Below are 26,615 nucleotides of genomic sequence, written 5' to 3' on the forward strand. Positions count from 1 at the left end.
CAGATCTGCTGGGTAAAAACTAAAGCACTCTATCCAGTCTATCTGGCAATTTGCCATAATCACTTTTCAAGGTAAACTTGTGCAACTTCTGAAGATTTAATAGTGTACGAAGTTACTTTTTTTTTTTTTTTTACTTCTGACTGTGCTTGACTTAGTAAAAATGGAGTCCAGCACAGACTTGTTGCTTGTATGCACCTGCCTCAAGACCAACATATTTCACTTCATAAGTCCTAATACTTTATGAATGCATTTTGGTTGCTGTAAGCAAGGTTTGAAATGTTACCACCCAACCCCACCTTCTGCTTCTAAAGGAAAGAACTTAAAAGCTGCCTTCGTGTACTACCTGGAAGGGTTGCATGGGCACTGGAGGTAAATTCACACAGCTACTCAAGGCTTTGTGTACAACTAGGAATGCACAGTGTGTTGTTATCAGAAAGCTGTATCTCTTGCAGAACATCAAAACTTGATTAAATTGTGGGGAAGGAGGAAGTGATGAACTACTATAAGTAATTCATGCACAATCATTTGTAGAGCATTTTATGTCAACTATAACTGTCTAGTGTGTGCTAGCAGAATATAAATCTCCTGATCAAAAGAAAAGAAATCTTTATATAATATACTTTACTGTTGCAGTAGCAGTTAAGGTTAAACAAGTATATTTATCCTGTCCCCACAGTTTCCAGTTGATAATGAAAGCTTTTTATCATTTAAGCTGAAATTTTCTGCTCTGTCCTTATCATACTATGATTTGTGGGGAGTTCTTTTAGTCTTGTGCTTTCAGCTAAACTATTTCATTTATAGTTTCCCAATCTTGCAAATTATAATTGGAAAGAAATTTTTAGATGTATGTTTCCTTGCCCATCGTACTTGAAAAAAAATCCCCTCTATTGTGTTTTTGTTTTTTTTTTCTTTCCTTTTTTTTTTTTCAATCTCTTCAACCTGAAGATTTTTGTTGTTGTTGTTTTGGTGCCATTTCTGCTCTACTTCTAGTAACTTGAGTTCACCAGCTTGTAGCCAAACACTAAGGCTTTAACTACCTTTTGAGAGCAAGTTCAACAACATAGTTTATTTGGTTCCTATGCAGTACTGTTCCATGCGATATTTCTGTAAGCCATAGTTGTTGTAACTAAGAATGTGAAGTGAGATACAGGTGTACAGAAGAACACGACCTAACCAACACACTGGTGAGTCTTTGAAGCTCCAGGGGACAGAATGGCAAACTTCTTGCTATGGATTCATCTGATGCTGAGACCTAAGGAGACATACAGTACAAGGAAGTCTATTTTGTATTAAGTAGAACTTCAGATGAAAATCTGTGTACTTTCTGCTTAAGAGCACTGTTCAGTCAGTCCTAAACCTGTCAGTTAAATTAAGAACTGGATTTGCTGAATCCAGCTCTTAATGTGATGGTCATAACCCCCATCTATCTTTTGCACAGGGATGCAGAACTGCTCTTAGCATTGCCCTGTGCTTAGGTTTGCCCGTGCTGCCCCTCTCAGATGCATTAATTTTGTGTGTTTGGCAATTGCACAGCTTTCTTAGGAGAACAGGAAACATCCCTATTCCTATAGTCTTTACCTGGTGACTCAAGCACTGCCAATGTGGGGCATGAAAGCACTACTTTTAAAATTGAGCTTAATTAACTTATGGAAGGGATTAGAGGAGAGAGGGCTGTAAGGATTGGTGTCTGCATCCCTGGTGTTGCAAGCTTGATGTTCCTATTTCGGCTTAATGTAATTTAGTGTCTGACTGGATAACCTCATTATGCTGCTACAGGACTGCCAACCCTTACTGCCTCCTTCCCACCCCCACTACTTAAGAAATAAAATAAATACTTGAAACTTGCAGCAAAAGAGGAAGATCGTTTAAAAGCCAGGCTAATGACTGCATGGGACTGCAAAGCTTATTGCATTATGTGAGGAAGATGACCCAGGATGTGCACTGTAATGCTTAAGAGCATTCCATATGATGCGGGATGGTGAAATCAGTCATGTAGAGAAAGACAAAGAATATAGGGGTGAAGATTCCTGACAGCTGTCAGTGGATGTGCTTCTAAAGGAATTAGCTGTCAGTGGATGTGCTTCCAAAGGAATTAGCTGTCATGCCATCACTTTGGCCTTGTTTTCCAAGTGTCTTGTCTGAACAGCCATTGCTTTAACTATCACGGTTGTATCTACATAGATTCATTTTCTTGTGGTATCCAAACTAGCATATTGACCTGAAGTAGTCATGACTGAGCTCTGTGTGTTTCCATTACAACTGAGGGTAGGGAGTTAATTCAAGTCACTATATGGTAATTCCTACCAAACAGGTTAGTCCGGCTTTAAATTGCTGATGTTGGTTGAATATGTCTTGTGAACTTGCCTTCCCTTTCTACTTTTGTCCTAGGTCCAACACGAAAAATGCCCTTGACTGCCAGTGCCATGGACTTTTTTCAACTCTTTGTCCCCGACAACGTACTAAAAAACATGGTGGTACAAACCAACATGTATGCCAAGAAGTACCAGGAGAGATTTGGTAGTGACGATACCTGGATTGATGTCACCTTGACAGAAATGAAGGCTTTCCTAGGCTACATGATATCGACCAGCATCCACCACTGTGAGTCTGTTCTCAGCATATGGAGCAGCGGCTTCTATAGCAACAAGAGCATTGCACTTATCATGACACAATCACGGTTTGAGAAGATCCTGAAGTACTTCCACATTGTGGCCTTCCGCTCGAGCCAGACTACTCACGGACTCTACAAAATCCAGCCTTTCCTGGACTCTCTGCAGAACGGCTTTGACTCTGCTTTTAGACCTTCACAAGCCCAGGTAAGAGTTAATCTCTTTGTGAGGAACATAACCTACATTCTCTGGGTTTTGTTGCTGTGTCTGAAAATGCAAAGCACAGCTGCCTGTGAAAAGAGCTAGGGATTCACACTTCTAGCGACTGCTAGCAATGACCAGCCTGACCTCGTTGGTAAGTGCTTGCCATATGGTCCAGGCCCTCCTGGGAAGTAGCAGCACTACAGCTATCTCCGCACAAATGGGTAAAGAGCAAATAAGCAGGGCATTGGTGACTTTGCTTACTGATGTTGTCAGTTGTCCTCAACAACACTGCCTGTGCCTTGTGCTGGTCCTGGTTTTTGATGATGGGTGATGCTCCTGTGGAAGAATTTATTGCTGTGTATGTTTCCAACCAAAGTGTCAGTATTTCTAGACGACCAGAAATAAAATAAGCAGGTCTCTAATGAATGTTCATTTCTAGTTACTAGTATGTGCATAGCAGAAAGCCATTTTGGAGGGAGGCTGCTCTGGAGACTAGGCAAACAGTGTAAGGAACTAAAGACAGAAGCTTATGGAGCTAGTAGTCTGACTACAGCATATAGTTGAAAAAATGATTTTTTTTTAAGTGCAAAAAAATATTTTCTTAATGTTTACGATATGCTTGTTTAAACTTTGATCTGCCACAAATAATCTCCTTTTGGAACTGCTGCTACTGGTCACGTTTAAAAGTTTGGAAAGAAAACGGAGTAACAGTGAAATATGTGACTATTTGAAATAGCTTCTCAATCAGATCTCTATTTTCAGGATATACACTGAATTCATGCAGTCATTGGGAAATGTTGTTAGGTGCACCTTCCCATTTTCATGTTAAAACATTAGGCTTTTGTTCACAGCATACAAAAAATGAAGACATAGATACACCATATCAATGGAAGTATGCCTAAAAATATGATTAGGAGTGACCAGGGAATAGTCAAAGTTTTTTTTCCTATTTTACAGAAAGTAAAAATCATATCTCTGTAATCCAGGACAACTCAGCTTCCTGAAAAGCAATAAATGCAGAGAAGTGAAGCAGAAGTGGTTTTGCTAAGCCATGCTAGCAAGGTGCATTTCCATTAAGACAAAACAGGCAGTTAAAGACATGGTATTGTTGGGATGAAACTCTCATTAAGATGTGAAATCTAATCCTTCTGGGCACTAACTTCAATGGGCATAAGATAGAGGGCTCAGAAATGTGATCACAGTGTCTAATTGTAAATGCTTATAATGGTGCTGTGGGACATGGTGAGAGTGCAAATCCATTAAAGAATAAAATTTGATTTGCATGTATATCCTTTCTCCCTTCCCCTCTCCCGAACAAGGTTTGAGAACTGAATTGATAAGTCCCATTTGCAGTGATAAAACCTCTAAATTTCCACAAGCAAAATGTGTGATTGTATTAGGCTTGGTAAGGAGATACTACTTTAAGGAAAAAAAAAGAAAAAAAAAAAAAAGAAGAAAAAGTGATAATCCAGTTCTCTCCTTTCCCTTCCACTTCTGTGCCCCAGTTCAGTGTTTACGTCAGTGATTTCTATACAACATGTGTCGGTGGTATTGAGCGGAACAAAAAGCACTAAAATACCGCTTCAAAAATAACTCAGAGAAAGAAAAAGGGTTTGAATTTGTTGTTCAGAATAGTCTGGCGTAGCTTCAGTAGCCTACTGGGGGATGTTCCAGGCCTCCTTTCCAGAGGAGCCTTGTTGCCCTTTGGGATGTAATCAGGAGGAGCTGCATACTCCCTGTCTCAAGAGATGCGGACCCCATCTGCTCAAAGCTGCAGGAAAGGCTCTGGAAATTAGATCCTGAGTACAGATTAGCAGACAGCAATAACCATCAATCCCAGAATGACAGACCCACTGAGGTTAGAAATAATTCAGCTTCACAAAAACAAAGGGAAAACACAAGGGGAAGGGCCATGCAGATGGGCTTTCGGATGTGCTGCCTCTGAAAGCATTTTGGCAAGAGGTGCCCGGATTTCTGCAGTCAGTAATACATGGAATCCTAAGTTCAAAATGCATCTGTAGCTTAAGGGGCACCTGTGTTTTAGACATGAGACTTGGTATCCAGATGGTTTGTGCCAGGGCTGCAGTCAATGCTCAAGCTTTAGGCCAGTGTTTTCTAAGTGCCATCAAGCAGAGGAATGACTTGCTCCATTTTGTTGAATGCACTGAGGTTGTTTGGGCTTCTGGGTAGTCTTTTTACTGACTTTCTTCTGCTAGCAATCTGGGTTGGGACAATGCCATGCTTAACACACTCCTATGGACATTGTTGGTAGTCTTGGTGCAAGGCAGGCAGTGTGGCATCCACCTTCATTGTTATTTCTTCTGTAGCTTTGATCTTCTCATTTTGGAGAGCTAGAAAAGACTCTTAAAATGGAGTTTCTATCAGAAAATATTTAGTTGGGTTTTTTCTTCCATGCAACCCCCCAAAAATGTGCATGAAAAAATGACACTGAGCTTTTTATGAAAGGGAACTGAGAGGAGAGAAATATCTATGCCAATATACTAAAACAAAGAAAAACATCTAGTGAGTTATAATTATTTTGCTAAATATACTGAGCAAACAGAGGGAAATAATTACTTTCTAGCCTACAAAGGCACTGGAAGTCCAGAACATTTTAATTGTGTAAGTGCAGGCTTCAATTTTGGAGATAAAAGAAATAGTGTTCTGACCTAGATTGTATAAGAATGATGGGAATAATCTGTGCATCCTATCCCTCCCTGACAATTCATGTATAAATCACTGCTGCCTTACCTGAACAACAAGAGGTGAATTTAGGGGTCCAGTTCCTGAAATCGGTATCATCTCCTTGCTGGTTGGGTCCCTGTAGCTTTGTAGCTAGGCTACTAACTGCAAGTGAAAGCCTGAGAACAGAGAACATGCCCTGAGTGAGTTCAGAAAGTATACTGCAATAAATTCAAGGGTACTCACCTACCAAGGGTATAGACTGAATTCCAGAAAGCAGAGGAGCTTGGAAAAATATCATTACTGCTTAAATATCCTTCTGTGCCTGCTGAGTATTTATATGCTTGTCAGCAGGATGTGGCTAGACAAGATTACTGTCTCCTGACCAGCATGGGAGAGGTCAAGAGCACAACTCTGTGCACTCTCCTTATCCTTCTCCTTGGCATCTTGGAACCAGACATTTCTGCAGCCACCCAGTGAAACCAGCTGGGAGCAGTTAAACACATTTGTGTAGCTGACTAAAGTCCTTACTCCAGGCAGTAAAGAACTCCCTAGCAAAAACAGACGTAATTCTAACCTCATGCTCCAGAGGCAGTGCCATTCTAATTTGGCTAGTTACTAAGGGGCTTGCTGATTTTCATTCTTGGTGGTATTGCAGTTCTTCCAAAGCAGCTCACAGCACTAGGCAGCAATTTCTCTGAAAACATAAAGATGTTAAAATAGGCTGATTAAATTGTAGCTATTTTGTGTCCATGTGATTAAATGTTATTTGGTACCTGGTATTTCTGAATTAAAAGATTTTGCTCAAGTCATAGAATAGCTTAGATTGAAAGGGACCTTAAAGGCCCCATCCAACTCTGCCTTGAATGCCCCCAGAGAAAGGGTATTCGTAAAAAAGCAACCTGTTCCAGGGCCTCACCACCAACTTGAGTAAAAAAAATTTCTTCCTAACTTCCAACCTAAGTCTACTGTCTTTTAGTTAAAAGCCATTCCCCCTTGTCTTATCACTGTCAGACCATGTAAAAAATGAGTTCCCCTTCTGCTTGTGAACTCCCCTCAAGTACTGAAAGGCTGCAGTGACATGTCCATTCTCGGTATCCTCATATAGAAAAGATCCTTTGTGTGTAATGATCCTGGTTGTAGATCAGGACGGCTGTTTTCTAGGGGTTCTGTGTGCATAGCACAGAGATCCTAAGTGTTCAAATGATGTCAGCCAAGACATGGAGCAAGACAAAAACAGGCAAAGTAACAATTAGAATATTAAACTTCTGATATAGATCTTGGCCAGTTGATTCTCTGGTGAAGCCAGAATTTATGGGGAGTTTGATAGCAGAAATTCATGAAGTTTGTAGCTATTTTTAAATGACCTCCTGGCTGTGGAGTGCTTTAAGAAGTGATTTTTGGTTAGTTATTTTAAGAAAGTCAATTGAAGACTGAGCAAACAGGCAGAAAATCTTGAGAAGAGCTTGAAATCATGGCTCCACTGGAGGTGGCAGTTAACCTTTAAACAATGGCAAAGAAGATCAGTAAAATATAGAAAGGTTGAACAGGACTTGGAAAATGAATGAGTCTTTCTGTACTACTGGAGAAAGAGAGCCATTAGAGAGAAACACAGAGAAGAGAGACTGCCTAGTGTGATGGCCTAGCAGAATGGCTTCCCGGCAGGAATCATTAGAGCAGGATTGCCTTATGTTGAGACCAAACTGTTGCAGGGTGGCTCTGACCTTGTATGGAGTGGGTAGGTTGAAAAAACTATGTATTGTAGAACTTTTACTAAGGAAGCATGGATAAAAATGGAGGCATTGCTTAACTCAGAGCATCATGCAAGGAGCTGCAGTAAAAGTGGCGTTCACATGCACAGGCCAGCCAGATCTACTGCAGAGGAAGGGGAATGACTGCTAAGACCAAAAAAAGGAGATAGCAAGGGGTTATCTTAAGGGGAAAGAGATAATCTCAAATGTAGCATAACAAAACTAGAACTGACAGATATCCAAGCAGAGATGTCAGATGCTAGCAGAGGATTTAGTTTAGATGGAAGGAGCTCTAGAGCAAAGAAGCAGAAAAGCAAGGAACTGAAGCAGAAGCAATAGTTGAATGTGTATACACAGGTGCAGCTCCCCAAGGGACCCTGTTCACAGCTGGATGGTACCTACCAAAAGCCAGAGATGAGACAGGCTGAGGCAGTACCTCCAGGGGACAGATTGAAAAGACAGCCTCTAGTAGGGATGGCTACAGAAATAAGGGAAGATAACCTATAAAAGACACATCTAAGGCAGTGAGAGTCCAACAAGTCTGACAACAGTAGAGTTAGTGGCTCTTTGACTACAGGCTATTTGGGCTGCGGTAAACAGCATTGCAGAATGGAAGGAACTTTAGAGGTGAACTAGAATGGAGAAGGAAGACACCCTGTGGGCAGTGACTATCTGCTAGTGGGTTCAGCAAAGAAAGATTTTGTGAGATGGAGTAAAATTACTGGATAGACAAGACTAAGATGGGAATCCCAACATTTGGAGTGCATATACTTATGGAGGAGAAAATGAAATCTTAGCAAGAAGACCTGGCAGTGATGAAGATGGCTGTAAATAGAATGATAAACAATGGATAGCTGAGAGGGAGTGAAACAGCTAGATGAGAAGCTCCTTAGCAAAATGGGATTTGAGAGAAGAAAATGGGAGAAATTTCTGTGAATAAATCCGCAAGGTATCTTGCATCAATAGAAGTCAGAGTAGGAAGAAGATAAAGCTTGGAGAGTGAGTCAAAGATGATGAAAAGGCTGCCAGGAACGTGTGTGGGAGTCAATTAAGCCTGAAAGTAGATTTTATCTAGGAAGATGAGAAACAGGAAAGAATATGTCGTGGGGGCAGTAAGCCTGCTTTTGGAAAAGAGCACTGCAGAGACAGCAAGAACATAGAAGGGGAAGGGGGAAATATTACTTTGCATGGAGATCTGGCAAAAACATTGTTTGAGTTGGGGGAGGGAAGATAAACTAATAGGGTTGACCAGGGGCAACAGAAGTAACTTTTCTCAAAAGGAAGATATTCCAGTGCCAGAAGCAATGAACTGACCCCCTTTGAAAGAGAGGTGGGGATCAGCTGTCCCAGCAGCAGGCATGACCCATACAGCACTGTGCATGCAAAGTCCTTTACAGCTACTGAAGCAGTGTTTGCACACTGGGGTGGTAACACTTGTCTCCCCACTCTCTCTGGAAGAAAGAAGAAGCGCAAGCTCCAAAATTGCCATTTCAATTTCCCTGCCTGTCCTTACTCCCTCGTTTCAGCAAGAACAAATCCCTACCTTGTTTCCATTTGTTGTCCCTTCTCCCAGATATTCAGTAGGAACTTCTGTAGAGCTTTCATCTTTTGGAGAAATAGGAATGTCTTAAAATATTGAGTCACAGAAAGAAAGTCTCCGGAACTAGAGGAAGGCTGGTCTGAGCATAAAAATGGATAAAGGAAGCATGAGGAGATGTTTTCAGAATTCAGGTTTACTTCTTACATTTATGGCTGACAGGTTTTACTTGGCACTGGAAGGTAGAAAAAGGGCAAAGGGTGTAAACAGAATGCAGTAGAGCGCTGTGAGGAGAACTGATGCTGTCATGCAGCATGACGAATGACTCTTGAAGCAGACTGTTCTTTCTGATGTTCGCCATCCCCCAGAAGGAGTTATTACAGCAGTTGAACCATGCTGGTAAGAGGGTCTTTCCAAAAGCTGACAAATTTCTACCAGTTTATCCAACACCATCCCAATGTATGTGGTCATCCTATCTGCCCAGCAGAAACAGAAAGACAAACAAAAGGACTAAGGACATGGATAACATTTGCAAAACACTGTCAGAATTCCTTGAGATCAAAGTGTGAAACATCCCAGGTGGCATTCAGGAAAGAAGAGCAGTATTTCTTGTGGATCTTGAGAGAGGAATGGGAATATGCTCCAATGAGGTAATGGGGAAGCTGCAGCTTTAAGAACGAATATCTTTGTCTGCAACACTCCTTGCTTGCATCTGCATTTTGGTGTACAATTTGGGCATTTCACAAGAGTGGTTTCAGATGGTCCTGTGAATGTTTTATGAGCCGTTAAGAAGTGGAGTATATATAAATGAAAGTGTGCCGCTGCTGCGCAGATAGAGCTCTGATGCCTATTTTGGGCTGCCAGAGTAATGTTCAACAAGCATCTTGCATTCAGAAGGGCAGCAGCTGCTCATCAGTGGTGCTTAACTGCTTACCTACCACTTCTACACAGATTTAATGCAGCATTCTGCTCATTTTCACCACCAGATGCATGCAGATGTGCGCATATGGAAAGGGTCTGTTTAAGGGTGACAGCCTCTGCCTTGTGGATGTTTGTATCCAAGCCCTATCTCTGTGAGGTGATGGTTACTGGAAAAAAGTGTACTCCTTTGGGCATAACGCAAAGCTGAGCATTATGTATCTGACTTATTTACAGAAGTCTTTGAGAGAATATAAATTATGTTCTTCTGGGATGCTTTCCCCTGAAGTACTAGGTTGGGAGCCTCCAGTGCCTTGCTATAATTTAGATGCAGTTGTCTGAGTTTGGTCAGGAGAAACCCTCTTTCCTCAGTTGAGATCTTTCAGCAGCTTGAGAGCGTGTCTCGAAAGTGTCTTGCTAGGCAATCCGCACACTGCATAGTCAGAAATGTGTGTGTAGCTACCCTTAAGCTGCGAGGAAGTAGCAGTGCTTTTCTATAGGTAGGCTCTGTGGCATAAAACCTAATCATTTTGGTACAGAATTAATGGCCAGAAATGTAGTAAAACAGCTATAAGCAAGAGGATGCAGAATGCAAATATTGCTTAGATTTCATAGCTTTTCATTACTTTCTCCAGTCTATCTTGTGTTTTTCTATTCCTCTCTGTACTCTTTTATGTTTCCATTTCCTTTTGTCAGATTTTTCAGCTCTTGAGGCAAGAGAGCCTTCCCTGAAGCTGCTGCCACCAGAAAAAATATTTTCTATTTCTTCACCACCTCCACAATTGGCAGCAAATACCTTTGTCTCTCTTCTTTCATTCTTTGCTGTGTGTTTTCTGTTTGCTGTAGGAAAGGAGAGTACCTTACAACAAATTGTAAGGGGTATTTGGGTGGAACACATTCTGCCAAACAAAATGAATCAGATGATGAAGCTTGGAGAGGCATGACGCAATTCCCCAATAAACCTCAACGCTGTCCCATTTTGGAGCATATAGCTTATAGTGGTAGAGGGACACATTTTGGAGGATCGTTAAACTGTATCTCATGGTGAGAAGCAGAGAGCCATGCCTCCATCCTTGCATACGGTCCTTGCAAACTGTATGCAGAGTAGCCATGCACAGAAGAGTGCTTGTCCAGGCTTTGTTTTTGTTGTTTTTTTTTTTTTGGTTGAGTAACAGTCCTGAAAAAAAGTAGCTTTTCACCTTTCTGTGAAATGTTGCACACAAGCATAAAGCAAAAATTGTTGTTCCTTGGAAGACTTTAAAGCACTATTTCTTTTCAATAATCATGAACTCTTCTGTTTTCTTTTTTCACCTTCTTTTCTGTCTAATTGCAGGTTCTGCATGAGCCTCTGATTGATGAGGATCCTGTTTTCATTGCCACGTGCACAGAGAGGGAGCTGCGCAAGAGGAAAAAAAGGAAATTCAGCCTCTGGGTTCGTCAGTGCTCATCCACTGGTTTCATCTGCCAGGTGGGTTTCACTTCTTCAAACGCCTTGATTTGGTTCCTAGCTGTCCTGCAGATGCACTGCAAGACCAGTGGTAACAGGTGCTTCTATCCATAACCATGCCATGGTCTACAGTCAGAGTACAGCAAAGACTCTAGTTCTCAGATACTTGATCCCAAGGAGGGTGATGACAAGTTCCTGATGCTCTGATTGCTTGATGATTTAACTGAGGATTCCTGTCTGTAACATGATCTGACTGGCTGCCGTCCCTAAGCTAATTAAATTGAAAAAGAACTGAAGGGTCTGTTTGTACATCTTAAGTTTATTGAAAGGTCTAGGAACTGTGACTCTTGTCCTTTTTAATGGACCAGATTCTTTCTCAAAGTATAATACTGTCTGTGATAGCCAGCCGTGTCCAATAGACTAAGTCAGGATGGTATAAAGATGTCCATTTTTCTGTGAGAAATGTATTAACGGGGTTTTCTTTTACATCTCTTTTTATACCTCTACTTCTCTACCAAAGAAATTAAATCACATATGACCTCAAGATGAAATATGAGCTTCGGTGGAAGATGTGGTAAGGGATTTGTATTTAGCACTGCAAAGCACTGTGGACTAATTCTCAAACTCTTAGATTCCTCATCTGCTGGTGTGTTTTTGAGCACTCATCAAAATCTGCCCAGTTATTTTGATACCTAGAGGTGAGGAGGCAGGTAGATTCTGATATTTCTTTTTCCCCGAGAGCTTTTGGTGTCCTTCATGCTCCAGAGCAGCTATGCTGAGGTGCCAGTAGAACTTGCACACAGACTGCTCGGACTTGAATGCATGTAGTGCTGTACAGCCTGTGGATTTGCTGTAGTTGAATATGCACACTGACCTGTGAATCACCACAACATTTGAGTAGCAATGTAGGAGAAGTCTGTCTGGGAACAGATGTTTGCACTTCCAGTAGTGCTTTTCACTGCAGGAGGAAAATGAGGATCATACATCTTCTGTCCAAGTTTTAAAGCAGTTATTTTGTCCGACGCAAAATAGATTCATGCTGTGAAGCATCCTTGGAAATTTCCACTCTCGAGTCTTTTTGAAAAACATTTGCTCTACAGAGGTAGTGTCCTTTATCTCCAAGGTGAACTCCACCTGTCCCAGACATAGCTTATCACTCTGAAGTGTAATGGTGAATGCAGTGCTAACAGTGAGCACAAAGTTTGCTGATCTCTCTTGCCATGTTTTCCACAGCCAACTACCACTGAATAACTAAGTCTTCAGACATGCCAGAGGTTTCAGATGCTGAGCTGTAATTACGTTGCATCTCCCTTCCTGTCCTTTGAGAGAGTAAATTAATGAAATGTCATGGAAACAGAGTAGATGCTCAGTACCACCCTAATCCTCTTGCTCCATTAATGAAATAGATACTTAAGCTTCTCTTGCATCCAAATGACGTCTAGGATTTTCTTAACAGCCTTCTATTTTCATTCCATGATTTGGCTCTGATTATCACAGTGATAAAATGATTGGTGAGAGCAACCTTAGAGAAATATGAAAAAGAATATAAAGGAACATGAACTTTCCTTCTAAAATGGAAATATCTAGTCTGAGAAGGAGGAAGGTCTTCAACTAGTATACGCTTGAAATACTGTGTTCAGTTACATATTGCTATTACAAAGGATCATAAGGCACATAAAGTACTTGTTTGGTGGTTGGATTATTTGCTGTGCTAAAAAGAGTTTTTTATTTGTTTAAAATATTGAGAGAATTGATCTAATCAAGAAGATAATCCAGTATTTAAGGACTGACTGATTTGTCACTTGTCTGCTGTCAAAGAATTTACACCTACTTGGAAATACGTACAAATTTTTTAGCACTCTGGATGAAGTTCTCCCCTCATCCTTTCTGCAGAGTGACATCAGAGGTCATGTTATTTGGAATAAAATATAACACTGAACACTTTATAAATCAAGCTAACAAAGTTAACTGAAGTCTGAAAAATGCATAGCTGTGAAAGGGTGAGGCAGTCCTGGCAAAAGAGGGAGCTAAACAATGTATGACTTGGGGATAGAAGCAATCTCAAGAGGTTCATGACACTCCTAGCCAAGGTCTTATAAGCCTAAGTGATTAGTCTGATGATAAAAACCTCCATTTAGGAAAATCCAGTTTTCCAGCAATCTGATTTTCCTACTATGTAAAGGTTTAGTTTATTTTCCTTAATATAAAATTGGTATCAGTGCTTTGAAGAAAGACATATACTTAAACTACTCGTTCTCTCTTGAGAATGTTGCACTTGGTAGCACTAGCACTTGTGTTAAGTTGTTCAGGACAACACAGGTAGATCCAAATACAATCATATATATTGAATGATCACTCATTTTCTTTCCCTACATACCACTAAGATTCCTTTCAAACTAATATTTTAATATCCCAATTGCAAATTAAATTTCTGCAGTAGCTAAGGAGTGTTTCCTTTTTAGAGTATTTGCTGAGTAAGTCTTTAAATCAAAGCTGTAGATGTGTCAGATTTTTTTTCTCTCAAGAAGTCTGGAACACTTGTTCATAAAAGACATGCATGAATATGATTAGCAGATCTCTCTTTATATATACATTATAGATATATATGAATAGAGCTTATAATAAAAACTGATGAGAGTTCCCAAATATTCAGGGTTAGTTATTTTGTGCTGACACATCACGTTTTCTCCTTCTAGAATCATAGAATCATTGAAGTTGGAACAGACCACTAAGATTAAGTCCAACTGTCAACCCATCCCCACTGTGTGCACTAACCATGTCCCTCACTGCCACATCCACACATTTTTTGAGCACCTCCAGGAAAGGTGACTCCACCTGAGAAGGAGTCCACTCCACTCCTGAGAAGGTGGAGTCCGCTCTACTCCCTGGGCAACCTGTTTCAATGTCCCACCACTCCTTCTGAGAAGCAATTTTCCCAAATACCCAATTCTTGCTTGTGTGTAGCACATAAGGAACAAACAAGAGTATTTCCTGGTCTTGTAGATGGAGAAGAAAGCACTAACAGCTGGTGCCTTGCATGGAACACTATGGAGCCAGGCAGGATAAAAGTATTCTGATAGAGCCTATTCCAGTACCACAAGGCCATGGCACAAGGACAACCAAAAAGGCAGTCCCCGGCATCATCAATCAACAAAATGAAGGCCATATATAGACAGTAGAGAGTACTGCAACAGTTCGGTTGGGCAATATTAATCTCAGTGATAGGTGGTAATGGAATTAGCTCATCAACCTAATTATTTGCTTAGAAAACTATGAAATTAAGAAAAAAGGTGAGAAAAGACTACTTTTTGGATGTGTATATGTTTTGTGTTCATTTTGATGAAATTTGTTCGCTGAGGCTATTCTGTGCAATCTTCCCTTCCCGCTTTCCATCCTGCCTCAACTCTACAGGTTCTGCACTTGGTTCTATTTTCTATCTATATGGGAAAAAGTTCCTGAAGTAATGCATTTCATTTTCAATAATATCATTGTGAAGTGTCTCTGTCAGATTTATGAAGTTCTTTAGAACTTTGTACTGAGACTGAACTTAAATTTCCACCTTCCTCTGCTCATCCCAAAGAAGGGATGAGTCAGAACAGATTCAGAAAAAGAATTGTGTGCATCTCTGCAGCTCAAGCCTTCCCACGTTGCGGTATCTAATGAGTGTACACCAGACTGAGGTGGTCCCTATTTGAGAGGTAAGCAACAACTCCCTGAAGGGCTACACTGCGCTGCCTGAAAGCACTCCACAGACCAGTGGTAGGGCTGGGAATAAACCTCGGCTCTCCTAACGCAGGCAGTGTCATATCTGTTGTCTTTTGCTGCTTTTTCTGCTTCAGCATGTCTTTATTACTTTATTGCATGTCTTTATTGCATCATTCAGTTGCAGCAAAAAAATGAAAACAATGCCAATATTGCAGTTGTGTAATAAATGTTGTAGTTCATTCCTGATGCCAAATAGGGTGGGTACAGTTAGCTTGAGTATTTCATAGCCCTGCTGATTTCACTGGCTAAGAACTCCCAGAATTTAGGGAAACTGAGAAGGTACCCCCAACAGTTCATGATTTTGCAATACATCATGTAAGTGAATTCAGTCTCTGTTAAGCTATAACTGTTTTTACCCATTTCCTTTAGAAAGGGAAAAGCAAAGAGTAAGTATGCCTGGGATTAATGTGGTTCTCAAGGTCAGAATTGTGGGAGCATTAGCCATCTGTGCATTTGTTTAGCAAAGCTGCTCAGAAATGTTGGTGTTTCAGCCTATTTAAGTTCTGTTTTGATATTAGCCTGAGCCAAGGGGTTTCTTTAAACAGCACCCTGATAATTTCTCTGTTGCTGAAATAGTTGCATCTGAAATGCACAGATGTAGCAGCTGCTTTGAACAAGTCCTCAAGGTCAGGTTTTGTCTGGGAGGGAATCCCAGGAAATCTGATCGCCTTCATTTGCCATTCACTCTTGGCTGGAAAATCCTATCTGCTTTCTCCCTTTGGCTCCCACCAGGCTCTCTTTTTAATGCATGTGATTCTGTGTTGTCAGCATCTGAGAATCTCAGATCTCAATTAAAAGTCTCTAATCCTCTTACTCTCCAGTGTTATGCAGGAAGGTAGTTTTGCAGATGTGTGGTGGGCCAGCTCTGTTTGTTTCTCTACAGTTCAAAAGCTTACTGTCTTTCTTACTTACTTTCTTTTCCTATGAATGGGAAAACAAACACTGAAATGTGTCTTAATGCAGAGATCCCTCCCAGAGTTGGCCCATGGTCTCAATGTCAGTTGTGAGCTGGGAAGGAATGTTACTATTTAGTTCCAGTCTGTAGTGCATGGGGATTTAATGATGCTGTTCACAACTCGCAGATCAGTGCTGTAGTCCTCTTTTTGCAGCTGTTCTCACTCATTCTCTGCCTGAAAAAGGAGGATAAAAGCTATGGGTCTGCTTCACTCCCTCAATTAACAGTATTGCCACAGGAACTTCACTCACACATCCTACCCCATGTGGTAGGTGCTGTAGGCAGAACAAGTTCAATATCTAAGCACGAGATGGAAGTGTAAGCTGCCATCAGCTCATCAGTTTTGTTTGGGTGCCTTTCAGTGTCCCAGAGACTGCAGGCAGGATATGTGCAATGTTATTTGCTGGCTAATACAGGCTGTAGGCAGCTAGGGCTAGCATGCTGCTTGGCAGCAACAGACAGCTCCAGTCCACAGCCATCAGCCATGTTGCTTCTTGGAAATGAGTTGGGTCCTTAGTGGGATTGAATTGCCATCCTCTGTTTTTTTCTTAAGATTTTATGCTTTTTATGTAAGTATTTTGCCCTTGAGCTACTAAATATTATCCCCTTAAAGGTTACAAGATGTTAGATGGTTTTTACTTATCTTGTATCACTTAAATACATTCTCACTTACATAACTTTTCTTGTATACCTTCTTAAAGCTCAACACTAATTTTCTCAGGAAAACTGAGCTGAAATTGTGTCACTGTGTGGCAACATAGTGAGGGCCTAGTCACGGACTTAACTAATAGCCCAATGAAATGGCTTATAGGTAAGAAGGTAGCCACACAAATGCACAGAGTAGAAGTTGACTGGGGGGGGAAGGAGGGTTCATTGTTTTTAAGGAAAATGTTGAAGGAGGAAAGAGTTTGTGGAGATTAGAAATGTTTTCCAATACCAAAAAGGAGAAGAGCAACATAGGAGCAAAAATGGCCTTGTTTGGCAACAGTAGTTGGAAGTCTGGCTTCTCAGGGAAACATAGACAGGAATCAGTATATTGAAAAAATATAGGAAGAACTCAGTGGGGAATGCTAGACTAGAAAGGCCTGTATCCATTTTCCAGGCTCTCTTCTATTTGATGCTGTAAACAAGAGGGAGCTGGCAGAATGCTGAAATGGTCAGAGCAAAGGATTATTAGCCAGGCTGGATGGGCCCCTGGGCAGTCTGATCTAGTACTTGATCTAGTGGCTGGCAACCCTGTCTGTGGCAGGGGGTTGGAACTTGGTGGTCCGTAAGGTCCCTTCCAACCCAAGCCATTCTATGGTTAACCAGATACAGTGCCTGGAACTCAAGATGCGCGTGAGCCAGGACCAAGGGAAAGAAGGATGATTGTGGATTATGTATTTGAAAAAATGGGAAAGGATTTCTCATAGAGGCGTTGTGGATAACGAATCTGCATTAAATGTGACTGGCCTGAGAGAAGATACAGAGAGACATCTACATTTGTTGATCCACAGATTTACATTCACCATACAGATGAATTCTGTGGTGTCCTCAGTGGTGAACAAATTACTTGGAGGAAGGATATCGGGGTGGAAAACTAAGCTTTTTAGCCATATTGGACATTCAGTATCAACTTTATCAGCATCTCTCTGCAGTATCACCAAGATCTTGTTAAAAACTTTGATGAATGTACATAGGCAAAACAAAGATTTGGCAGTCCACAGAGTTGTTAGCTGGATCTGCATGTAGATGCACATTAACATCATTCAAAATAGGAGGCCAAGGAAAGAGATTTTTAGGCAGCCCCAAAAGCTATCTGGGGACAGCTTCGTGTCCCTTGAAATTATCTGAAATAGCCTTTGGACAAGTAAGAAGAGACTGAGAAGAGGTTAAAACCATTGAAAAGATTCAGTGTCAGTAAGAGCAACATAAGTACACCAGCAAGCAACAGCTGCTGAGGAAGAACTGGACCTAAGAGCTGGCTGATAAGAGGGCATTAAAGAAGGGGAGAACATGGGCTGTAGAGAGTTTGTGGTAGGGTTGGAGGGGAGGATCTCCCAAAGGTGATTAGAACAGTAACAGCTAGAGGTAGGGTTTAGCGTGAGAGGGTAAGACAGAATGAGGCAGGATCTAGAGAGCAGTGCAAGTGAGTATTTGGCTGGGAAAACTACAGAAAAATGAAGTTAACCTTTCAATAGCAATTAAGGATCCAACGAGTATAGCAGTACCATTCATTCTCTTGCGTTTATAAGTGTTATCTGTAAATCTGGCTCCTGTTTTGTCGTTGTTTACTATCTACCCTTTATTAGATAATGTAGTCTTCAAAATCTGCCTCCTGCTTATTACTATTTAGCCCCGTTTTCTTCCAAATATCGCTTTTTTCATTTGAGAATTATACCCTGAGGTGCTTTGGTTATATATGGATGCAAAGTATTTGGGATACAAGTGCTTTCAGTCTGCGATCTCAACTATGAATATTAACAGAATATCCAACATTTTAATTTCTAGGGTGCTTTCAAGTGTACAAACAAGTGGAAGATTTTGTCTCTAACTGATCGGTTTTTACCTTGTTTCTAGCAAGACCTTATGAACCTTCCACATGACTTTTCCATAGAGAAAACACAAGCCAACACAAAGCAAGAAGAGTCTTGGTGGCTTGTAGCATGAATGTCTGCTCCAGAGAATGGAAGATCTCAGTACTGCTTTTTGTAGCAACCTTCTTCTGTAGCCAAACAAACATTTTATGTTTCTGAATGACAGGTGATTGATTTGTCTCTTATCTGACAACATGTGGAATCTCCTGCTCAGAAATCTGATGTCTTCTCTGTCTGCCTTTGTGTAGATAAATGGACTTTCCAAAACAGTTTGCAGTGTTTTTCTTGTTTTATAAGAGCTAAGCACAGTCTTAATCAATACCTTGTCACTCTGTCATTGAAGTGTATTAAGTGATACCTACTTTTGCCTCTGTGATCCAAAGGAAGTTGTAGTGGATGGGAAGATGAGCCAGTGGCTGTGAAGGTCTGTTCTAATTGTCAGGCTTTTAGGACTATCAGGATGGTGCATGGAAACTAAAGGCAGAAAAGAGGAGGTTTTGAGGGATGAGTGAAAGCGTGTGAGAAGGCAGAGCTGGTATTGTGCATATGGATTATGCACAATACATGCTGGATTAAGACGTATCTTAACTGGTGCAGCAGAGCTACCCTAGATAAAATGATGGCAGAACTTTAAAGTGTTCCAATAAAGAGAACTGAAGGATGGCTAGAGAAAGTTCCTTTTCTGTTCTATCACTGCAGGATAAAGATCTTCAGCCTGTATTTGTCTTTAAGAGAAATGATGTCACATCTGCAGAAATTATCCCATTTGCTGTTGTAGACTGAATGGATCACTATCAACTAGAAAGAGCTACACAGTAAATGTGATCTCTGCAGACATTTGAGAGATATTGCTTTGACTGCCACCTGCAGAAGCAAAGGGTGTTACTGCCAACATCTCCATCTGTTGTCCAGCAGCAGTTGTCAAGCCTGTACTTCTGATGATGTTTTCCTGTTAAAGTGCATCAAGGGGGCACAAAGCTCTGATGCTGTCCCAAGGCAAACCAGCAGCTCTGGTGAATGGTTTAACAAATACTTTTGGTGCAGCAGCTTCTGACTGTGCCTGTGAAGGTCCTACAGTCAATTTCTGGCAATTCTGTGCTTTGTCTGCATACTGCTAAATGTTAAATAGCTCAAGTAATTAATTACAGAAGGTGAGGAGAATGCTGTGGGCTTCAGTGGTGAGGGTCTGTATGATTTGAGATAGAATGAAATAGGCTGGATGGAAAGATGAGAAGAAAAGTAAAGGCCATATGGAATCCTAGATACTTGGAAGGATATTTGAAGCTATGCTTTTGCCAGCTGTCTGTACCCAGCCACAGTTTCACAGCAGCCTTAGTGCCTTCCAACATTATGCTGCCGTCACCCGTCCTCCCAGCAGAGCTGAACACAGCAAAGCTTTGAATGATGATTTTCCAAAACAAGAAAAATTGTGCCTAGAACAAAGGCTGTGCTTGTGTATGCAAGGAAGTGCCCAAGGAGAAAAAAGGAGTATGTTTTTAACATTGGAGGAGGAGGGAATGTCCAGCAGTACATGTGGATGTTCGGGAAAAGGACACGGGGAAGTAAACAAAGTGAAAGAGAATCACCATGAGACCATAACAGGGACCCTTGATTCAGAGGGAAGCCCAAAGGAAGGGTGCCAGACGTTAGCTCTGCTTACAGAACATATGGAATATCTAGCATCCGGGTATGAAAAGAGTAAGTGGGGACATGCTCTTCAGAGAAGCTGCTTTCAGACCCAAAGCAGCCCATAGTAAAGGAGCAGTTGGGGCACCCACCAGTGCCAGCAGATTGTCTCATCCCTTGGCATGGGCCTCTGCAGGGAGCACAAAGTGAGCATGGAGTTGCAGAGTCTCTTGGGTGGTTTGGTCTTACTGCAGTAGGGCAGGGAAAGTGCAGAGCATTTTCCTGGGCTTAGAGATGCCTGCTTTGTTTTCAGCTCAGCTGCTAACCCAAGGTCAGAACTAGTCTGTTTGCAGCTTTTTTGTGTCCTCTTCACCTCTTTGTCTGTAGATTTTTAAGGGCTATTTGTGTGGTCTCTCTGCTGGCGCACTACTAACTAATCTTAATTTTGATACCAATAAACCTTGATACCATGCACAACCTTTGTTGTAAAACTGTAACAATCTGCCCTTTGTATGTGTTCCACCATTAAGCTGCTCTCTTGAGTTCTATTTAATAATCTAAATAACTTACTGTAATTAATTAGTCCTAAGCTTAGCATTGAAGAAAGCACAAATTTGACAGCTTTCAGAAGTGAATGGAGGATGGTCAGAGAATCTATGAATATTTCTGCCTGTGTCCTCATCTAAGAACTATCTTTATCAAAAGAGGGTTTACATATACTTTTTTTATATATAAATAATATGTAGTTAAGACTTTCTTTTAAGATATGCTTTACACTTCTGGAATTAGTGTGTGTTTATCCTGGCACCATCTCTGTTCTTTAGCACATTGTTTACTTCAGAATACAGATCGTGTATCATTTCTCAGAGGTTTTATACATAACACACTCCTCCAGGGTCTATTTCATGATGAATGAATAGCTAGGGAATATTATCTTAATATGTCTGGAATACCAGTGCTGGGAGATGCAACATCTAAAATAGGGAGAAGCTGTTTAATTTAATTCTGTCCCTCTCTAAGATCATTGAGATAATAAAAAATTACAGAGAGCACTATTGCAAGCATACAAGAATTTTTATTCTCTGAGCACTATAAAGAAGTTTCTTTTATGAAGGAGTATGTTAGTAAGATAAATATGCAGGAAAGCAACATTGTGTATTCTGAATGGCTGCATTCTCAAGCAAGTTTAGCAAACACTCATTTTGGATACATCACTCCAACAAACAAAGTACAATTCCTTTTTCCTACATGAATACTGAGAACATTTCAGCTTCAGAGAGAAGCTGAAATTCCTGAATTTTTTTGAAATTCACAGAATCACAGGATTGCAGAGGCTGGAAGGGATCTCCAGAGGTCAATGAGTCCAGCCCAAATTCCTAAAAGATTTGAAGAGGGGAGTTCTGGAATTCCTAAAATTTCAGGGGGAAGTTCTTCACAAAGAGTGGTGAGGAGCTGCAACAGGCTGCCCAGATAGGCTGTGAATGCCCTATTCCTGAAGTTGTTTAAGGTCAGGTTGGATGGGGCCCTGGGCAGGCTGGTCCAGTACTAGGTATGGAGGTTGGTGGCCCTGCCTGTGGTAGGGGTTTGGAACTGGATGGTCCTTGGGATTCCAACCCAAGCCATTCTGTGATTCTATGAATGTTTCAGAGCCAAAATCACATAGATGTACCTGGACAGCTTTTTCAGAAAATAAGCATTTGTGTGTATTTATATCTTTGAAATTAGCTTGGAGTTACAGTGCTGTTTGAATGACTGAATATGGGGTCTGTGTCTTCTCATTCCTCTTCCCAGCAAGTAATTTCTCTTGAATTTCACAACAAGATAAAGGTCAGACACTGAGTTCATTTTGATGGATGTTGAACTTAAGTGAAAATTACACTTCTGAAATACTTCCAGTGAAATAAAGTTGAAGGCTTCTGTACAAAGAAAAGGTCATGCAGAGGCAGAAAGCACATAGCAGTGCAGGTCTCCTCTTCTAGAGGGGTCATTTATAGGAGTGAAGGAGGAGCTTTATTTCAGTGCTCTTTCAGTTGGTGTGAGTATGCTAACTCTGCTGCGTTCAGTTAATTATGCTTTGTTCACATTACTGAGTGTAAATGTTCCCGCTCTGTAACATGTATGTCCACCTGCAGGTGATGGTGGCAACTCTCTTGAAATGTGTAGCCATGTGAGTTGCACAGCAGCAGAACACATGCTAAAGCAACTGCAGCCTGCTGCAAATGAGCTAGACATTTCATTATTAAAAGCAGCATATTGCACTGTACTCTGCTTCCTGGTTCAGTCTGTTTTGGTGGGTTGTCTCCAAATCCTGGTCTAAAAGGATCTCTGATTTAGTGCTGCGCCTGGAGAGTTTGATTAGGATGTTCTGGCTGGTTAAGCATGTATACTGCTGGCTCCTCTCATTTATGGGGGTGCACATACACTTGTATTGCAGCTTAAGTGACTGCTGCCAACAGAAATAAATCAGAATATTACTGCAGGGAAGCTCATGGGCCATTTCCTTTTGGTCATCTTGTAAAGCCTTTTTGGAACTGAAGATTCTGTACTCTCCTTTTGCTGGCAGCAGTAAAGCCTATAAAGACTCAGTAGAACACGTAATCTTTTCTATGACTTCAGATTTTTTTCTTGCCAAGCAAACAGTCTTCCAACTGCACAACAGTGACAGGAACATCAGGAAGCCCTAAAACTGACACTGTGTTTATTGGTAGCTACAAAAGCTAAACTAGGGTAGTTTTAAAATAACAGCTCCTCAAAAGAGCCTTTAGATCATTTGTGCTCGGTCTGCTAGTTTTATTTTTTTGTTGTGCACTTTATTAATGTTTTAATAAAAAAAAATAAAAGTTTTGTTATTTATATACATTAGTTATGTTATATATTTTGTACGTGACTCAAGACAGTTCCTCTTTAATCAGTGTGGCTAAAATAAGTCCAAAGACTGGAACACCTGTGCTTTAGATATTTGCAGATTATTAAGAGTATCTTCTGCCTTGATCTTCGCATTGTCTCTCTTTGAGCTGATGCACTGGCCATTGCATCTGCTTCCTCTGCCTCTGGATTCATTATAATCTTTTGTCTTTTCTCTCTCCTTCTCCTTTAAGATTTACGTCCATCTCAAAGAAGGCAGTGGTGCTGACGGGCTGGATGCTTTGAAGAACAAGCCACAACTGCACAGTATGGTGGCCAAAAGCCTTTGTCAGAATGCCTCTGGGAAGAACTACATTATCTTCACTGGCCCAAGCATTACCAGCCTCAATCTCTTTGAAGAATTTGAGAAGCAAGGTGTGTATTGAGTGACTCACTGTGTTTTAATAATAACAGGCCTAAGGGCCTCCTGCCACTGAATTAAAAAGAACCTCCCAAAAGGCTTCAGTGAGATCTCAATTCCATGTATGGATAAATTAGTCATCCCTCAGAAGAGATCTCATTTATGGAAAGGTACTATGAAGAGTGCTTTTTAATTTCCATCTATGATCTTCAAAATTTCCAAGCTAAAATGAGGGTATTTAAAGTCCTGGCTTTTGGACTTTGCCTTAGAAATGTGAGGTTTGATCTTCTGTATGACCTAGGGGACTTTTCAAGGCATTTCCCTATTTGCCTGTGATTTTTCTGTTCCTGTTGCTAAAAGACTAGGGATGCAATGAATCCTTAAAGATGTGTCTTTACAAGTCCTTGCTAGTTTAGTATCAGTTAGATGTGACTTCTTGGGGTGATAATTTTATGTTGTTGCAAAAGCCCTAGCATAGTTCAGCTTTTTGCTTGTACAAATAAGCCTTAGTAGAAAAGTTGGTATTTGGAAAGCATAATAAACTCTGTATTTGCCAGCAGAATGCTCTTCATTACACCAGTGTGGCTCCTCTAGCCAGTATTTTGCTAGTGCAGAGAGTAACCTCGAGACATCCTTTCTGTCAAATGCTTCTTCACCTTATGTGAAATAGCTGCATGTTACCTTGCTTTCAGAGATGCTAAAGACTTGTGACTCCCCTTGAATTATAGGCTCTCGCACTCTGGCAATCAGGTAGAAGTCATCTCAGTATAATTCTCAGCTAGTTGTTCAGTCAGCACAGCCTTTCAGGGTCATTGTGGTACGTGAAACACTTGAGAATATAATCTATAGGGGGCTACAGGGCTGTTCCCCTTTTCGACTCATGGCTGATGACTGACTTTTGCTTTTGGCATGTTTTCCATTGCAGAAGCTTAAACCCACCTCTGCCATTATAGTAATGCAACGTGCTCTAAAGCAAAGGGAACAACTCGGGATTGAGACAATATTTTGATTTGCATCTGAAACAAGCATACCAGTCAGCTATACCAGTGCTGTAGTTGAGCCCCTCAGTCCAGTACTTCAAACTGCACTGGCACTGAGGGCTGTCTCAGATGCAGAATTTAGCACCTGAGTTATTTTAGGTAAACTGGAAGCTCACAGAATACCAGTGTATTATCACAAAAGAAGTTGTTAATTTTCCAAATGCTGTAAACAGCCATATGGGAAAAAGTTGTACATATCTATGGTGCATTGGAATTAATCTTCTCTTCTTCAGAAAATGACTGGTTATAACCATTACATTTTTAAGGCTAACAAAGCTGGAATGGAAAATGACTGGTCAGAAAAAGTACAGGATATCCCACATGCTCCTTGCACGTGAGATGTGTCAGGTTTAAGCATGAAGAGTGACAGACAAAGAGTCACACTGTTTCTGCTCAGCAGGGAAAGGAAAAAAACAAATATGGCATGACCCTGTTAGTCCATAACCCCAGTGGAAAAGGTAATACCAGTTGCATGTTGTCTATTTACAGATAATTCACATTGTTTACAGAGGTAAATTACTCGTGGGCTTTACACTGAGCAGGTAATTCTAATTAACAGTTTCTAGCAGGTAGAACATTCAGTAATAATGTTTTTACCACATGCAATTTGGATTTATTATTTGATTCAATATTCCATTACTATATTGATCTCAGTTTGACTCATGATTTGTTATTCTGCTTCCTGAGACGTTTACAATATTCAACAGCTGCTTGCAAAATTAAATTTCTGATCTGGTACACTCCATCACTTCCCTTACTGGCTCTGAAAATTATCTTGGAATTCCTATATCATGCAATCATAGAATGGCTTAGGTTGGAGGGGACCTTAAAGATCATTTAGTTCCAAACCACCTGCCTTGGGCAGGGTTGCCAACCATTGGATCAGGCTGCCCAGGGCCCCATCCAACCTGGCCTTGAATGTCTCCAGAGAAGGGACATCTATAATCCCAGTGCCTTACCACCCTCTGAATAAAACATTTATTCCTAACATCTAACCTAAATCTCCCCTCTTTTAGTTTAAAGCCATTCCCCATTGTCTTATTGCTATCGGATCATGTAAATAGTTGGTCCTCCTCCTGCTTGTAAGCTCCCTTCAAGTACTGGAAGGCTGCAATGAGATCTGCCCATAGCCTTCTCCAAGCTAAACAAGCCCAACTCCCTCAGCCTTTCTTCACAGGAGAAGGGCTCCTGCCCTTTGATCATCTTCGTGGCCTTCCTCTGGACCCACTCCAACAGTTCTGCATCTTTCCCCTGCCAGGGGCTCCAGGCCTAGACATGGTTCTCCAAATGGGACTTCACAAGGGCAGAGTAGAAGTGGAAAATCCCCTTCCTTGCCCTTCTGGTCCCCTCTCTTTTGATGCAGCCCTGGATACAGTTGGCCTTCTGGGCTGTAAGCATACACTGCTGGCTCATCCCTGGCTTTTCATCTGTGAGGACCCCCAAGTCCTTCTCCACAGGGCTGCTCTCTTTGAGTTCTTCTTCCAGTCTGTACTTGCTTCAACCCGAATGCAGCACCTTGTACTTGCTTTGTTAAACCTTATTAGATTCTCATGTGCCCACTTTTCAAATGTGTCCAGGTCCCACTGGTTGCTGTCCCTCCCTTCTATTGTGCCAACTGCACTACTCACCTTGGTTTCAGCAGCAAACGTGCTGAGGGTTCACTAAATCCCTCTGTCTGTGTTATTGATAAAGATGTTGCAGACCTCTGGTCCCAAGATGGACCCTTGGGAGACACCATTTGTGACTGGCCTCCACATGGGCGTAGAGCTATTGACAACAACCCTCTGGCTGTGACAGTCCAACCAATTCTTTATCCACCTAGCAGCCCAGGCTTCAAATTCATATATCTCTGCAATTTAGAGAGAAGGATGTGATGAGGGAGACCATGTCAAAGGCCTTGCAGAAGTGCAGGTAGATGACATCAGTTGCCTTTCCCTTTGTTCATCTGTGCCATCACTTCTTCATAGAAGGCCACCAGATTGGTGAGGCATGATTTGCCCTTGGTAAAGGCATGCTGGCTGTCTCGGATCTTCTCCACATCTTGCATATGCCTAAACATCTCTTCTAGGAGGATCCACTTATGATCTTTCCAGGCACAGAGGTGAGTGTAACTGGCCTATAGTTCCCCAGGCCATCCTTTCTCCTTTTCTTAAAAATGGGAGTGATGTTTCCCTTTTTCCAGTCACCAGGGACTTTGCCTGACCACTGTGATTTTGCAAATATGATGGAAAGTGCTTTGG

At 41.2% G+C, this 26,615-nt stretch overlaps 1 protein-coding gene across 1 annotated transcript in view; it reads left to right on the forward strand.

Moving 5' to 3' along the window:
- The window catches only part of PGBD5 (piggyBac transposable element derived 5), a 70,818-nt gene that overhangs the window by 28,216 nt on the left and 15,987 nt on the right, over positions 1 to 26,615 (forward strand). The window contains exons 2-4 of the mRNA XM_048935025.1: positions 2,389 to 2,816; positions 11,035 to 11,169; positions 23,169 to 23,349. Coding sequence (XP_048790982.1) covers positions 2,389 to 2,816; positions 11,035 to 11,169; positions 23,169 to 23,349 — 744 coding nt within the window. The remainder of the gene's footprint in view (positions 1 to 2,388; positions 2,817 to 11,034; positions 11,170 to 23,168; positions 23,350 to 26,615) is intronic.

Source organism: Lagopus muta, chromosome 2 (assembly GCF_023343835.1).
Source record: "Lagopus muta isolate bLagMut1 chromosome 2, bLagMut1 primary, whole genome shotgun sequence".
In the NCBI taxonomy this organism is placed as follows: domain Eukaryota; kingdom Metazoa; phylum Chordata; class Aves; order Galliformes; family Phasianidae; genus Lagopus; species Lagopus muta.